The sequence below is a fragment of the Ostrinia furnacalis genome, unplaced genomic scaffold (assembly GCF_004193835.3).
Source record: "Ostrinia furnacalis isolate ACB-3 unplaced genomic scaffold, ASM419383v2 OfSCF2049, whole genome shotgun sequence".
NCBI lineage: Eukaryota > Metazoa > Arthropoda > Insecta > Lepidoptera > Crambidae > Ostrinia > Ostrinia furnacalis.
Genome location: NW_021132288.1, coordinates 797,648 through 814,284, shown reverse-complemented (window position 1 = coordinate 814,284; position 16,637 = coordinate 797,648). Strand labels below are relative to the sequence as shown.

The window sequence follows — 16,637 nt, the reverse complement described above, 5'->3', positions numbered from 1 at the left end:
TTTTACGCTTTAATCATGCGGGTACTATGGTTATTAATACAATGTATAATATTGTATAATAATTAGTCTTCCAACTATCGACTGCCATAGTAAGTATAGCATAATTATTGTGAATGTACATAGTTTTGTATCTTTGAAACTTAAGTACACGAAGTCCTATTTAACAGTTTACTATGATTGTTAAGTTGTTGCAAGAATAAATTTTATTTTTTAAACGAACGTTTTAATTTAATATCTCTTAGTTACATTCTCTTCGTTGTATCAATTTTATTGAATGACTAATTGGCACGGATTTGTTCCTAAAAAAAATAACTCCTACACAATTTTACGTATTTGACCATGGCCTCTGATATTAACAGTGTGTCCAGTCATCGTTCGTGATAAAATAACTAAGGAGTTCAGCTAGATTTCACTTCCCTTTTATCAAAGTAAACATTATTATGATCCACATAATGATGCGCTTGCGATTCGAGTGGGCAACGCTAACCCACGCCTAGGACGCCAATCCTGCTACTACCGCGTCACTTTTAGCAGTGATGAAACCGATCGCGCGATAAGACAACGATAGATATCTCTTATCAGTCGCCGTTTCACGCCCGACCACCTCGCACCGACTGAAAACATGCGAGTTTTCATATTCCTCCTTTTTTTAATCGACTACCGGCTGTGCCAAGACCCTGAACCGTTCCAAGCTATAAAGCTGTGTGATGTGTGCGTTTGTAGCGAGATCAACGATTTCGATGGGACGCATTTGGTGTTCAATATACTGTGTTCCGAGTGGGACAGGATCAAGAATGTGACAGACCTGGACAAGATAGAGTGGCCGCAGAACACAAATGGACTGAAGATATCCGCGACGTTCGAAGGACTGCAGCTTAACACTTTGGGCAAGTAAGTCATGTGTTTGTGTATATTCTTTACCTAAGTGAGTACTTTTCTTAGATGAGTCATGTCTATTCTCACTATTCTGCTGCAGCAAGAATCATTATTAGACCAGGCAGATATTTACAGCAATAAGTTATTATTCAATACTCAATAGTTTATTGCTTCCATAATGTTTACAAAAGGTGTTATTGGTAAGGTAAGATACAATTATGGACCCTGTCGGGCACTGCATTTATTATCCCTAACATTTCTGCAGTTATGTATAGGTGCCCCAAATGGTTTAAATTAATGTAGGCGCAGTAACATTAAACATAATTTTGAATGATCTATTAGTCTAGGACGATATTATTATTAATATGGTTATATTACCGTGCTTAGATCGCAATATTGACGCAAGTTAAACTGCCATCGGTCCTTCCTGGCAGACAGTAAACAATGTTCGCACGTTACAAGATCTGATTGATGTGACAGCTTCGCACACTAGGTATGCAGTTCTAGTTTTTCGCAGATAACCCGGGCATTGAACTTTTAGTATGTACTTAGCTAGCAATGGTAGACAATGTAATTTAATTACTAGTATAAAAATAACCCAAATAAATTAGTCAATAACCAAGTAGGTATGCGTACCTATAGCATGTTTGATTTCATTGATGAATTGGTGGTTTCCTAATTCCCGATAGTCTGATTACTGAAATATATAATATCATAGGAATGTATAAAAGGGTGACTACCATTGACAAAAGCAAAGTTGCTAAACAGATGAATCAGTTTTCAAATAAGTCAAATAAAAGTTATCAATATTTATCGCATGTGTGACACAAATACTTCCATGTAGTGTAGGCGTAGGTGCGAGTAATTATCAAAGATAATGACTTATACGAGTATACTTAGTCCTGACCGATGGGTTTAGTAGTTACCTATTGCATCTGACTAAGCTATCTGCAACTGTAACCAAAAATGTATGACTAAGATTCTTTACAGGCTACCACCAAATTCTCAGGTAGAATCTCTGCAGTTTCCCAACAACGCCATCGAGATATACTGGCCAGAACCATTCAGCCACGTGCCTAATCTGAAGAAACTATCCCTCGCCAGTAACAAAATCAGGTCCATAACCTTCGACTTATTAAAAGGCATTGAGCAGTTGGAAGACTTGGACCTTTCAGACAACAAGATATCAGAAATCAATCAGCTATGTTTCAAGAACCTGAACAATCTAAAGAGGGTAAACTTACAAAACAACCAGCTGACAATGATGCCGATAGAAGCGATATTGCAGCTGCCGGTCTTAGAGGAGCTGGACCTGGGAAAGAACAACATATTCGACTTGATGCTGCAAAAGACCAGCGGCAATGGCTTGACGGGACTGAAAAGGCTATCGTTGAAAGGCAACAAGATCCGGTCTGTAATGACGCACTCATTTCCTGATAACAACAACTTGTGAGTAAACCAATACTTGTCGCAAGATATATTAAAATTCGTTCTTCGATCGTTAAAAATAGTATTTTGTTACAGGGAATTCTTGGATCTGTCCAACAATAAAATTGAACTGGTAGAAGACAAATCATTTCTATCATTCACGAATTTGAAGGAGTTGAATTTGGGAAGCAACAACATAACTCTAGTTTTTGATCTGCCGCCGAGTTTAGAAATTTGCATCTTGAAGATAAATTCGATGAGGCATTGGCCAACTTTCCCCAGTGGTATAAAGTACATAGATTTATCCTACAACAGATTAGAAACTTTATACGATGCTGACACAAGCTTCTCCTACTTAGAGGTAAGTTTTCTTGATTTTAGGTTCTTAACAGTGAATTAAGAAGTAGGTATGTTTGGTTACTGTAACTATTGTAACAAATTCATTTCAGATTTTATATCTTGGTGGAAATCAGATCAAGGAGTTCGACATCGCGAATCCCTTGCCACAACTGTTCATTTTGGATTTGTCATTCAATTTACTTCAGGAAATTCCTAAAACTCTGAGTGAACTAAATTTCCCGAATTTAGAAGATCTCCGGTTGGATGGGAATATAATAGACAAAATTTATTTTCCAAACGTTATAGTTTTGAAGAAATTGTATCTGAATGATCTTCCAAAACTGGAAAATGTTGAAGAAAAGGCATTTACAAATGTCGTCGGGCGAGGGGTGGACGAGAAAGATGATGTTTCGAAGTGTTTTTATCTATATTTGTCGAACTGCAGATCACTAAGCTCGATACATGAGAACGCTTTTGAAGGAACTGATGTTTGTATGGTGAGTAAATTAGTAAAAATAATTATTGGAATATCAGAACAGAAAGAAGCAAGTCACTAACCAACAGGCAACCTTTCTATGTTTGTAAACACTTATCTAGAATACCTTATCTAACCGTGTAGGTCAAAAGCAAACAAACGTCATTCCTCAAGGTAGGTACTACGAGATACGCGTAGGGCTTGTATCCCTTTATGACATTGAACGTAATTTCCAGGCAAAATAAACATTGGTATCAGTAACGACGGTATAAAACCTGATATACTTACATGTTTGCGCATCTAACAAAAATAGAAGTACTAGTTATCGAAGTATAATCTCAAGGCTAATGCGGTAATTAGGCCGTTACCCCGAACAGAATGAAGATGATGCAGACCTCAGAAGATGCACTCAGAAATGACTAAGTATCATCTTTAAAGCGCAGTTAAAGAGCTTGCACTCTTTTATCAATTATCTAGGAATCAATTTGAGTCTCTTTAGTGCTCTTACTTTGAGTTAGGAAATCTTGAAAGGGTATCCAACCTACAACCCGATCGAGTTAACTGCGCACCTGGCAGCCTTGACGTCACATCGACGTTCTGGTACGGACACGGGGCGAACGCGGGAAGTGCGAGGGAGAGTCGCATTTAGTGAGGTGCGGAGTTAGCAGATCAGGTTGTAGTTACCAAGCTCGGATACTATGAGGTTGTTCTTACGTGTTGTTGCGCGCCTTCTTGGCTGGTAGTCTGCGAGGCGAGCCGGCCTAGTCTGTACTATAGTATTTTAAATTTTATTGTCTATGCATCATCAAACCGTCTCTTTGATATGGTCTCAGTCAAGAGGGCGCGCAATCCGCAACCCTCATCGTGTGTTGGTACCCACTGAAAACCAGCTTCTCGACATGGCGCTTGTTATGATGCGATTATAGCTGAGCGGACACCTTGTAGTTAGGACCAGCTTGTAGTTTAATGTTTTTTATGCTGAATAAAGTATTCTTATTCTTATAATTTCCAGCTGGACGTCAGCTACAACAACTTGACGCGGCTGCCTCGCGATCTTCTGCAGTGGGGATCAGTAAGCGAGGGTGTAAACCTGCAGCACAACCCTTGGCATTGCGGTTGCGAACTGCAGTGGATGCTGGACCAGCTGCTCCCGCTGTTGTATAAGGCTAACGCGTACCTGCTCGATAATGTGAGGTACGGAAGTGAGAGTTCGTTTATTCGCTCGATGTTTATCTCCAGTTCATCATCATTGTCAGACTACCTATTAATACCAGAACAGGGTCAATGGTTAAACTATTAAAGTTATTATTGTAACAAAAATCCCAATACCGTTAATAACTTTTCTTTTCACTTTCCATCGATAAACGATTTTATCGGATAAACTCTATTATATTTTTTTAAATATATCCTACTAATATTATAAATGCGAAAGTTTGGATGTCTGGATGTATGGATGTTTGTTACTCTTTCACGCAAAAACTACTGAACGGATTTTGTTGAAACTTCACAGTATTATTGTTTATAACCCAGATTAACATATAGGCTATAATTTATGACGACATGTGACAAACTAAATTTCACGCGGGTGAAGCCGCGGGCAAAAGCTTTATTTATATTATACTAGCTGACCCGGCGAACTTTGTTCCGCCTTCATGGCAATAAATAAGCAGACATTTTTTTAAATTTCGAATGGGATAAAAAGTATCCTATGTCCTTCTCCTGGCTCTAAACTACCTTCCTGACAATTTTCAGCTAAATCGGTTCAGCCGTTCTTGAGTTATAAGCGAAGTAACTAACACGACTTTCTTTTATATATATAGATTAAGTACTTAGTAATCACTAGGTAGGTCAAATAGTCTAACTTGTTCTACTTAATAGCAAATTGGTTTAACGATTACGTACTAATTGGAATGTCGCCTGCTAACGGTTTGTTTAGGTTTTTAGTCAGTCTATCTGGTATTTTTGGCGTAATCTGTTGTTTTTATTTAATTATAAAAATGGTATTTCAATAAGACCTTTAAAATCTACAGATGTGGCTCTCCGCGTGCAGTGGAACAGTTACGACTGGTGCATTGGTACAACTGGACCGACCAGACCTTGTGTGGGGACTACCTGAGAGCTGGACCACATGTGAGTGCCTAGATTCGAATAAACTTAAAAATCCGTTTTATAGGGTGCCTTTGATACCTATTTTGCTTGATTTAGTTTTACGTTTGATGATTTTGGCCTGAACTTTAAAGTAATTAATCAAATTCGTTTAAAAGTTGGGTAAGAGTAAACAAATACCTTAAAGGAAAAAAATGTGACTTGTTATCTTTCTGCTATTATCTCGAGGACTTCCCAAGGGCATTGTGCTAAGCCCACCTATAACATAATCATAAACTGATTTCTTCTTTACAGATGGCATCATCAACAACAAATCCGTTCCTTGACATGAGCACAATGACAATAATACTTAGTGCTGCTATACTAGTCCTTTCACTGATAGCAATGGGGCTGATCATCTACCTTGTAGTGACAAGAAGGAAATACACGATCCGAAGGAAGGCTATGAAGCGGAGGAAACAAAATGCGGCTGACATGAACTCGAATGGCCACACTGAACAAATCAAGGCGCTAAATAAGGCTTAAAGTGATCCCAAGTTGTTACACTGAGTCTATACTCACTGTCGTCAGGGCGCATAACTTTATTTTTGCCTGCAACTACACTTTTATATTCTATGGTATGGTAAACCAATAGGCCCAGGATGCGCGCCGCGATAAGCGGTTATCACGCCATTTTATCGATTCTGCCCATATATTTTGGGGTCGATAAAGTATATCACGACGCGCATCCTAGTCCGGTTGGCGTAACAAACGTTTTTCAAAATAATGAAACATCGCAGTCCGTCCGACAGTATTACTATCTTAGGTTAGTATTCAATCAAAGGATTGTAAATTATTATGGATTGAAACTCTTAATCGCAATGGTAAGACGACCAGTCACTAATTCAAACTATGCATGAGTTCAGATTCGTAGCGAGTTTCTTATAATTTAAAAATATTATTTAGCATGTTAAAATATTTATCGAGGCATATAATGCCAGCGTGTTGTAAATAATAAATTTTTTTAAGAAGGGTGTAATTTGTAATTTTAGTTAATAAAATGTGTGATATCATTTTGTAAAATGGTTTTATAATATTGTGATAATAATATTCATCAGATTGTTATTATTTGTTCTACGTGTATAACTTTTACATTCAATCTGCTTTTTAATCTTTCCAATGTTTCTTTAATTTATTTTGATTCTTTTATGTTGAAAAGCCCGCCGTGTAGAATTACTTTTAATTTTAGAATAGTAAAAATTCAGTTACGTAAAGTTTTTTTTAAATTAAACAATTTAAGATTGTGATTCCGTGTTTTTATTTGTTGCCAAAAGGATTTAAGATTTTCCGAAGTTTTTCTGGGCCATCCCACTTTCCTGTTACCATTTTTTTCCAATAGATATAAGGCAGTATTTTTGTTTTCACGTGGTAAAATAATCGTCGTTCTTTGCTCTGTAAATAAAGTTATTGTGATTGTAGCGCCATCTACTAAACAAGTAGGGAAACATATCTAGGGTTTTAACTCGAGCATTGTTAAACTTAAAGCTGTTGAAGAATAAGAATTCTGAGAAAACTGGTGGACGCTTAATTAATACAAAAGTAGAATAGTGTCAAGACATGAAAAAAAAAATGAATAGCTTCTTTACTTGAATTTTCTAATCAAATAAAGTGATATTTGAATTTGATATTACTTGCCTGGTCAAAGGGGAAGGTCTCCCAAGGTTTCTTGTCGTAAACGAACTCGGCCAGTATGCCCTTAGAGTATGACGTCAGCAGCGGGCACGCCCCGTAGCCGTTGTACCGCGCTATAGGCTCCATCCCTTGCATCACTGCTGTCAGGTTCTGCTCTACCACGGCTGTTTGTTGAGCTTGGGGATACAAAAGGATCTATTTATTTATTTAAACACATGACTTTCTATTTGCAAAAAAGGAGTTACAAAAATACATAAAATTGTTAACCTAAGATTAGAAGCTTTGGCTTCTGGGGCTACAAGTAAGAACTATGGAAGCAATGAAAGATGATTTAATTCTTCACCTTACACCCATGTGACGATAACTAAACCATACCACATATTTCGACTAAGGTGTAGAGTTTTTGAAGTTAGGGCGAGTAGAGTTAGAAGCTTGGCTGAACTTGAACCTGTACGAACCATAACATGAACTCGTATTGACCACATTTTTCATGATAATGTTTTTTGGTGGGATTCAAATGTTTATTTCAGTAAATGGCATAAGTTTTATGAGCTTACTCGCAAACCAAAAAACGTAAAATCGTGAAAAAGCAGCGCAAGCCCAGTTCTTCTTATAGATAAATAGAATGGGAGTAGCAAGCTGTCAAAAGAGTCTAATGACTGAACATCTGATATAGCAACGCGAGAGAAAAAAGAAATAATGCAGTTCAACAAACAAACAAATAGCGCAACGAAAAATATCAATCCCTTACCGATAGCAGCAGCGGTTTTGCTATTCGGCGTGCACAAACAATCACCAACTCCAAACACGTTGCCATACCGCTGGTGCTGCAGCGAGTGCTGGTCGACCAACAAGTAGCCGGCGGCGGTGACCAGTTCAGTGCATCTCCGAAGGTCGACCGGTGGACTCATGGGCGGGGTCACGTGGAGAAGGTTGTAGGGGAGGGTTATGGTCTGCGGAGATAATGTTTTGATAGCTGTGATGCACTCGTATTTTGCTATTGATAGTTATGGGTAGTTGAAAGAGTATAGGCGTGGTTAGGCAGGGCGGGGCAAGGAAACTCCCCACCCCCTGTAAATTTTACGCCCTTTCAAACCTATTTTTTGTTTCGTTAAGTGTGTTAGCAGGAGATTGCCTAAGTCTAGTCCCACACTAGGCGCAGATCACCGACTTATAGTTGGCCGATAGTTGGTGCTGCAGTGAGTGCTGGTCGACCAACAAGTAGCCGGCGGCGGTGACCAGTTCAGTGCATCTCCGAAGGTCGACCGGTGGACTCATGGGCGGGGTCACGTGGAGAAGGTTGTATGGGAGGGTTATGGTCTGCGGAGATAACATTTTGATAGCTAAGATGCACTCCTATTTTGCTATTGATAGTTCATCATTATCATCATTTCAGCCATAGGACGTCCACTGCTGAGCATAGGCTTCCCCCAATGATTTCCATAATGGCCGGTTGGTGGCGCCTTCCCGCTACCTTTATGAGGTCATCGGTCCACCTTGTGGGTGGACGTCCCGACGTCCCCGACGTATTGATAGTTACGGGTAGTTAAAACAGCGTAGGCGTGGCTAGACGGGGCGAGGGAAAGAAACTCCCCACCCCCTGTAAATTTTACGCCCTTTCAAACCTATTTTTTGTTTCGTTCTTAAGTGTGTTAGAGATTGAAGTCTAAGCGCAGACCACCGACTGTTAGTTGGCCGATAGTTGGTGCTGCAGCGAGTGCTGGTCGACCAGCAAGTAGCCGGCGTCGGTGACCAGCTCAGTACATCTCCGAATGTTGTGAAAAGGGTTGTCTTTGACCAGAATATTCAATTCCTATACCCATACCTATCCTAATATATCATGCCGATACTGGTTAGCTTAATCAACTCAACGTATAGCGTCGGTTATTCGTAATGGCATAGGTACTTCTTCACGCACCAGACCGTGTTACCAGCGGTGTAGTATCCTACGATTGACCATGCCGAAGACAGAGTAGAATATAACCACATCTCCTCTTCCCTTGGAAGTCATAAAAGACGAATAAGGGAGAAATATACGAAAGTCTGGCTTCCCCAACCGTTTAGGCAGCAGCATAGGGAGTGTAGGCCCGATCCTCCATTTGCCTGTAGTAAATTGGAGCGAGTCGTGTTCTTGGAGTCAAAACTAAATGACCAATAACCAAGTCCATATAAGCATAACCACATAATAATAATAAGTACTACGTACAGAAGTTTTACTTCGCGAAGGTATTTAAAAAAATGTATGCTCAATGTCATTAACAATATGGTGTAATTTAGCCTGTCTCAAGAGTCAAGCACCATTTTGTTGACAAACGTCAGTGATCGGCACTGCGCCGAAGATATAGGGCTGACTTCGGTAAAATGATGTGACGTGAGGTGCCAAACTGCGGAAAATGGCGGAGGAAATACATGATTTAGCATGAATTATCATGAATAATATTAACTACTTATTTACCTCTTAGTGTCTTGAGGCAACTTAAAAAAGTACATTCTGTGTTTTTATTATTATTTATTTATTATTATTTGCACAGTATTTAGTACACCATTTTCTTTATTTTCTTCCATCATACACAAGAATACGCGTGCGTGAGTCAATGTTCGCTCGTATGTGAGGCCTTGTGGAATAGTATCCTGTAGGTGGGCCATCGTGCGTATTTTGTTTTCGATGTAAACTCGCGGAGATGAACAGGCCTGGCATAACTGTTTACTTAAAAACGCCTTACCTGACCAGCACTGTCCACAAACACAGCCGCAACGCACGTCAGCTCCACCAGCTCTAAGCAGTAGTTGACGGCGATGCACCGGTTCGCCGCGACCCCCATCAACGCTGTAGCGTATTTCTCAACGCCGAAGATTGCGTTGCCGGCGGTAGCATATGTGATGTTCGCGAGGTGGCGGATTTTGTGCTGGAAAAAAAATGTGGAAGATAATTCAATACATATAATTCGGAGCTGGTGTAATATTTCCAAACATTTAACCTTAATTTTTACCCGACTACGGCAAAGCAAAAGGAGGGTTATGAGTTTGACAGGCTATGTATGTATGTATGTATGTATGTATGTTCATGTGTTCCCTCGTTTTTCCAAACATGAAAATTACTATCCAACTACATTGGCAACTTCGTTCAGTTCAGTATTCTGAAAATCTTGTTTTATACTTTTTCAGCGTCGTTTTTTGTCGTAGTTGGGTTTTAGTTTTTTTACTTTTTATATTGCTTTAGTAACATAGGTAATAAGTAGCTTTCGTATTAAAAACATTTTGCCAATCGAATATGAGGAAAGAATAAGATGTATATAACATCATTTTTTCCTTTAACCCCTCAAGTTACTAAACATACAACGGACGAGATGAGGATCGAAATATCATTCCTTGAATCGGCAATCCGAAACTGACATCTTTGGGCGACTATAGTATAGTCGCCTTGATTTGTATGTAGAGCAGTGACGTAATTTGCCCATGGGCTAAGTATGGATATCATCCACCTCAATAAAAATTCATTAAAATGACCCTTACCTTCCTCCAGTAGTCGTCAGCCAAGTACATGATCTTCTGCGCAGCACCAGAGCACTTCCCAGCCGTGCGTGGAAACGTGAACACAGCGTGACCGCCTCGGAAGCTCCTGATGCTGCGCCAAGTCTTCTCGCAGTACTCGGATGCGTAGATCGTGGAGACGCCGCTTTTGGGGTTGTCCAGGGCCTCTTTTAGGCCGGGTATCTGGTCCAAGGATTATCAGGTTCAGATTATACTTTGTTGTGAGTTGTGAGAATAAGGCCGATATAGGAAACCAGCCAACTGCGTGCAGGCATCTCACCCTCGACGCGATTTCTCGAAAACTGAACATCCTTTTGCCATTATTGAAATTAAATAAAGAGAGGAAAATCATTATTAAGTGTATTGAATTTAGTCTACATACTACTTCATACGGCATTCAGAATACACTTGCCTAGTTCTTCTTCTTCTTTCACAGAAACATGAATTGTCAAGAGAGACGTAATTATAACCCAATGATTATGAACTTCGCTACAGACCAAGACAGTGCCATTGCGATTTTAGCTCGCATTGACACGTGTAAGAAAATATAACATATAAAAGTAAATCAATTACAAATTAACAATTGAAATACCTCACTGTGTATCACAGTAATTCAGTTCACAAATCAAAAATCAAATTACCTCTTTGATTGAGTTCTTAGCGGTTAAGCTGTAGATCCAAGCTATACAAGAATTTTAGTGATTCGAAGGAGAGAAAAGAGATTAGAGGATATCTAGAAGTTAAGCGGGAATGTTCCCGCGAATTGCCTTGTCATAATCATTGGCCAGTTCCACCGCCACCACCATATAGTCATAGCTGATCTTGTTCCCGCCACAGGTGTGCACCACACAGTTGCAGGGATCGAATTCCACGGCGCGGTCTTGGATCCACCTGACATCTTTGGGCAGCACTGCCTTCTGCAGCCCGTAGCTCTCTTATAAGCCGGCTGCGACTGATGTTAATAAAGGCTGGTAGTAGTGTATCTAGAAGTTAACGAGACTATTCCCACCTTTCGTTCTCACCGCTGCAACTCCTATGTAGCCAGGATCTACAGCTTGACGGCCAATAAAAGATCTAGAAGTTATTTGGGAATGTTACCGTACATACCTTGTCGTAATCATTGACCAGTCCGACTGCCACCACCATGTAGTCGTAGCTGATCTTGTCTCCTCCACAAGTGTGGACCACACAGTTGCAGGGGTCGAATTCTACGGCGCGGTTTTGGATCCACCTGACATCTTTGGGCAGCACCGACTTCTGCGGTCTGTGGCTCTATTTGAACTTGCTTATGCCAGCCGCGACTAGCGTGAACTGAGGCTGGTATAGTCTGGTCCGTGAGCACGTAGAATTTTGTCCAATGACCCCAAGCTACCCATCATTATCGCTCGCGCGTAATTATGTTGCTATCACGCTCGCACACTCACTGCGGATGCCAGTCGCACAGTCGCGAAAGCAATATAATTACGCGCGAGCGATAAGGATGGGTAGCTAGGGGTCATTGGACAAAATTCTACGTGCTCACGGACCGGGGTTTAGTAGTGTATCTAGAAGTTAACGAGACTATTCCCACCTCTCGTTCTCACCGCTGCAACTCCTGTGTAGCCAGGATCTACAGCTTGACCGACAATAAAAGAGTTCTAGAAGTTAATTGGGAATGTTACCGTACATACCTTGTCGTAATCATTGACCAGTCCGACTGCCACCACCATGTAGTCATAGCTGATCTTGTCTCCTCCACAAGTATGCACCACACAGTTGCAGGGATCGAATTCCACCGCGCGGTCCTGTATCCACCTGACATCTTTGGGCAGCACCGACTTCTGCTGTCTGTAGGTAGCTTTCTTATAAGCCGGCTGCGACTGATGTTAATAAAGGCTGGTAGTAGTGTATCTAGAAGTTAACGAGACTATTCCCACCTCTCGTTCTCACCGCTGCAACTCCTGTGTAGCCAGGATCTACAGCTTGACCGACAATAAAAGAGTTCTAGAAGTTAATTGGGAATGTTACCGTACATACCTTGTCGTAATCATTGACCAGTCCGACTGCCACTACCATGTAGTCATAGCTGATCTTGTCTCCTCCACAAGTGTGCACCACACAGTTGCAAGGATCGAATTCCACGGCGCGGTCTTGGATCCACCTGACATCTTTGGGCAGCACCGACTTCTGCGGTCGATGGCTCTCTTTGAACTTGCTTATGCCGGCCGCGACTAGCGTGAATTGAGGCTGGTAGTAATGGATCTGGAAGAGTAAACATATAGTATTTATTTATTGTTTGAAATAGTAGTGAAGAATAAGAAAACTATATGAAAAAATTGTAAACTGAAATNAATTACGAACTCCAGCGCGCCGCAAAGTCGGTGAATCCACGCTCAGCGTCGAGCGCGCTCAAGTTAGTATATCGTATCGTGTTGAGTTTTTGCTGTGCGTAGTGTAAATCGAGGGTTCCGATATTCTGGGCAAAAATTTCGATATCTAGTTGGCTGTAAACTCGTTATAAGCGGGTATCAGTTGCTCCGTTATTTGCATGCACTGCAGTGGGCAAACATGCAGTAACGTCGCCAGAGTCGACATTTTGCTTGACGATGACGACGATGTCTGGAACGATGATGATGACGATGCTCTCATCGAATCAGCATCATTTCCAACGGTTCAACAGACACAACAACTCAAAGAGTTTACGGAGGACGAAGATCTTCAGCCTGGACCATCCAAGCGAAAAAAGACAAAAAAAAGTCCATCGTTCGTGTCTCGAGTGCAGAAAAAAATATTTTTCTTTCCGTTTATTTTGTTTTGTTTATTTTGTATTGTAAAAAAATATTTTTTTTTACTGCACAAACAAATTATTTGTTTAATAAATTACTATTGTGTGATCCTTAATTTGTTGCTCTATCTATGTACTTATTTTTTATCCCATCAATTTCCTGAACAATTTCCCATTCGATTCGACATCCAGACACAACCGAGCGAGCAGCTCGCTCGACGCTGAGCGTGGATTCAATTGCGGCGCGCTGGAGATCGTAATTTTTGTCCAACATAAAAATATCCAAGAAGGAAATTGTAGGTTTGAATATGCTCCACAAGTTTGAATTCTACAATTTTTCATATTTATTAAGACCCAAAGAAAAAAAAAGCAAAAAACAAAAATTGTGTCCAAAATTTTTGACTATCGATCGATATCTCGATAACAATGCATGATACGCAAAAAATGGTTCGGGCGTTATTGTAGAGCACAAAGAAAGCTACAAAAAGTGTCCTACAAAAATTTTCGAGTCTCATCGGATAGCCGAGTTATTGCCGAAAAACAAATTTTACCCCTTTTTTCAACATGGCGGCGAAAGCTCCTAGGAAAGCTTGGTCGACAATCACAAGTTAAGCTTTTCTAGGTATCCCCTACAACATATTAAAAAATTAGAAGCGCAAATTCATTTTCTTTTTTGAATGTACGTAATGACTGGACTAAATATGCTTCTACATTGTCACTTGATTGAATGTGACAAAGTTGTTTGGTACTCTTTCTAATTTCTGCTTGTCCCAAAGGTTGACTGGAAGAGGATGCTATGCAATTAGTTCGCCTTTTGTACCCTCTTTTATGTGCAATAAAGGTTAAAAAATTTATAGAGCTCGCTGAAGTATGCTCACGCGCTCACTGCAAGTGTGACAGTTTGGCAACAACTAAATCGTCTAAGGCCCGGTTTCCACCAAGGCAAAGCGGAGCGTGTAATGTTTTGAGTAACCAATCAGAGGTGGAATTGTGTAAAGCAATCGTTATCATTTGATAGTTCATAACGTACGATTATTCTGTCAGACTTTATCGTACGTTATGAACTGTCAAATGATTACGATTGCTTTACACAATTCCACCTCAGATTTCTTCATTCAGATTGAATGAAATTGTCAATAACCGGGCTTCAGTTTGTCGTTTAATACTACCATTTTAAGCTTGTTAGACAGTACCTGAGACGGTTCCACGACAATAATATCCTCCCCTTTAAGTTTCCGGGCGAACCTCCAAGCTATGCTGCAGCCGCCTGTCCCTCCGCCCACCACGAGTAGCTTACATCTACAAACAAAACAAAATTAGTATGAAGGTCAAGTTTAAAACTGGCACCTTATGCTGTATCAAGCGTTATTTTACACTACCTTTATTATTTTAACTGATAAACTAACAAGTGACTTATCTTGAAACAAACTCGTAGTCGTCAGTGGATTGGTGGTATCACAGATAAGTGGCATCAAGGCTTTTTAAAAGCCTACTTATTTGTATAAAATAATAAGTGTCTTACGGTGCTGTGATTGGCCTCTAACACTACCTAACGGTAAAAGTTATATACATATTTACATAACATTACATACCTGTGATTTGTCCTGCAGTGTTGCACTCCATAGCGTCTTACTGCATAAATGAGTTTCTTTAAGTTTATATTCATCTCATTTCCACTGGAATTTCATTTTACTAGAATTGACATATTTGTTTTGGTCCATGTAAAGTTTGGAGCCAACTAGATTATTATAGGCAAAGGTAAACCTATTTATTAAAATGATACATTACTATTATTCGAATAGATATCGAAGTTAATAATGCCTCTTCCGACAATCCATATAGGAGATTTTTCATTTCGCCTTTCTCCTTTAGCATCTCTCTCTTTCTTTGTCTGACAACGGTCTGGTAGGGAGTGAAAACACGAAAGCTCTTTCAAATAAACCTCATATAATTCACAATAATAAAATATATGGTATTTACATAAATCTCTAAAAAATTATAACAGGTTACTTTAAATTTTTGTCTTAAAAAATGATATATTTTTGATTGTGATATCATTAAAACAACTACATTAAACTCTTAAAATTAAGTTTACAGTCGCTATAATTACAGATGCTATAATTCCACTAGCACAACTCTTATACATTGAAATAAGACGGTTTTAGCGGTTTTAGGTATACATTAAGCGGTTTTAGTATACATTAAGCGGTTTTAGGTATACATTAAACAGAAAGTATATTTCATCTGCATCTGGGTCTTGGTGTAATAATTCATAAAATATGTAACATGCATATTTTGATTAGTTACACCTATTGACAGAGTAGTATCACGTTTATTTTTGTGACTCACGGCTGTTTATGTAACATTAAATGGAATAAATAAATGTATACAAAAGTACATTATTTTATATGAATAACAATCTGGACAACCGTACATTTTTTATAAAGCTTACTCAGTTTATAACTGACAAAAATGAAGCCACTAATAGTGAGTATGTTTTTTGCCTAAAAACTAAAATTTGTCAAATATATTTTAAAAAAAAATACCCCAATTTTAATGCTATTGCTATTCTTAATTTAAAGTATATCTCAGCTCTAAATCAAATATTTCACAAAATTTTAATGTACAAATCGATTTTAAAAATGGTGTCATAATTTTTAATTTCAACTTCAAATAACGTGGTAAAAATTAAACATTTCAAAATATACACAACAAAACACCCATTGACAACAAATCAATGTAAAAATGTAACGCATAAAAATACCTCTTCTCATTTTTTGTCTTTGAGGCATTTAGGTACAGTTAGCACCGTAAAGCCTTGATCACACGTACCGAGTAAACGGGAGAGACAGTAAAATATTTACTCGGTCGAGACAGTTAGGTGAGCGAGTCATATATTCGAGCGCTCGGCCGAGCACTCGGCGTATTATTCATACACACCGAGTACTCGGCCGAGAGCACTGTCTCGCCCGTTTGCTCGGTACGTATGATCAAGGCATAAAGAGTACCCCAGTTTTAAAAACTGGATATATTAGTTTGTCAACTAGTTTGGACTTTTTTTGCTAACTGTACACACTTTATATGAGACAAAGTTCATACAATGTTCTAAAAAATAAATAGATCCAAAAGACGCCACTTAAGTATATTTATGGCGCTAAACTTAATTACCAAAGCGTCAAGAGAATTCACTAATATTTCATGTCAACAGTACCTAGCTAGTTCATATAAAAGTGCGCAAAATCTACGAATCATTTCCTCTTGTTGCTAAAATATACAAATATTCGTCTTTACAAGACAATTGTGCTTGCCCTAATATTGGACTAAAATTACTGCCTGTTAGATGATATACAAACGACATATTCAATTCGCCTTTGGGGTGTTTGTTTATATACCAAAGACAGTCGAGAAAAGTGTTAAAATTACCTTGCGGTGACGTTAGTCGCTAAA

The 16,637-nt window shown here is 39.2% G+C and overlaps 2 protein-coding genes across 2 annotated transcripts; one reads left to right on the top strand and one right to left on the bottom strand.

The window, feature by feature from the left end:
* The first annotated feature begins 433 nt into the window (after positions 1-433).
* On the top strand, positions 434-6,432 carry LOC114354409 (SLIT and NTRK-like protein 6). Its single transcript, XM_028306779.1, has 7 exons — positions 434-891; positions 1,867-2,325; positions 2,401-2,665; positions 2,754-3,140; positions 4,131-4,312; positions 5,149-5,248; positions 5,519-6,432. Exons 1-7 carry the CDS (start codon positions 623-625, stop codon positions 5,747-5,749), a joined length of 1,893 nt encoding a protein of 630 aa, XP_028162580.1. The 5' UTR covers positions 434-622; the 3' UTR covers positions 5,750-6,432.
* Positions 6,433-6,742: 310 nt separating this feature from the next.
* LOC114354394 (sulfide:quinone oxidoreductase, mitochondrial-like) lies at positions 6,743-16,548 on the bottom strand. The gene is made up of 12 exons (XM_028306765.1): positions 16,544-16,548; positions 14,384-14,489; positions 12,443-12,667; positions 12,097-12,285; positions 11,534-11,698; positions 11,194-11,358; positions 10,409-10,609; positions 9,619-9,801; positions 8,063-8,215; positions 7,647-7,848; positions 6,899-7,071; positions 6,743-6,748 (listed from the first exon to the last, which is right to left on the bottom strand). The coding sequence occupies exons 1-12, from the start codon at positions 16,546-16,548 to the stop codon at positions 6,743-6,745; spliced, it is 1,773 nt and encodes a 590-aa protein (XP_028162566.1).
* Between the last annotated feature and the right edge of the window lie 89 nt (positions 16,549-16,637).

Coding starts and splice junctions, on each gene's coding strand:
- LOC114354409 (XM_028306779.1), top strand. CDS start 623: ATGCGAGTTTTCATATTCCTCCTTTTTTTAATCGACTACCGGCTGTGC. Junction 892..1,866: donor CAGCTTAACACTTTGGGCAA/GTAAGTCATGTG, acceptor GATTCTTTACAG/GCTACCACCAAATTCTCAGG. Junction 3,141..4,130: donor AAGGAACTGATGTTTGTATG/GTGAGTAAATTA, acceptor TATAATTTCCAG/CTGGACGTCAGCTACAACAA.
- LOC114354394 (XM_028306765.1), bottom strand. Junction 12,286..12,442: donor TGGTCAATGATTACGACAAG/GTATGTACGGTA, acceptor TATTAACATCAG/TCGCAGCCGGCTTATAAGAA. Junction 7,849..8,062: donor TATCGGCCAACTATAAGTCG/GTGATCTGCGCC, acceptor TTATCTCCGCAG/ACCATAACCCTCCCCTACAA.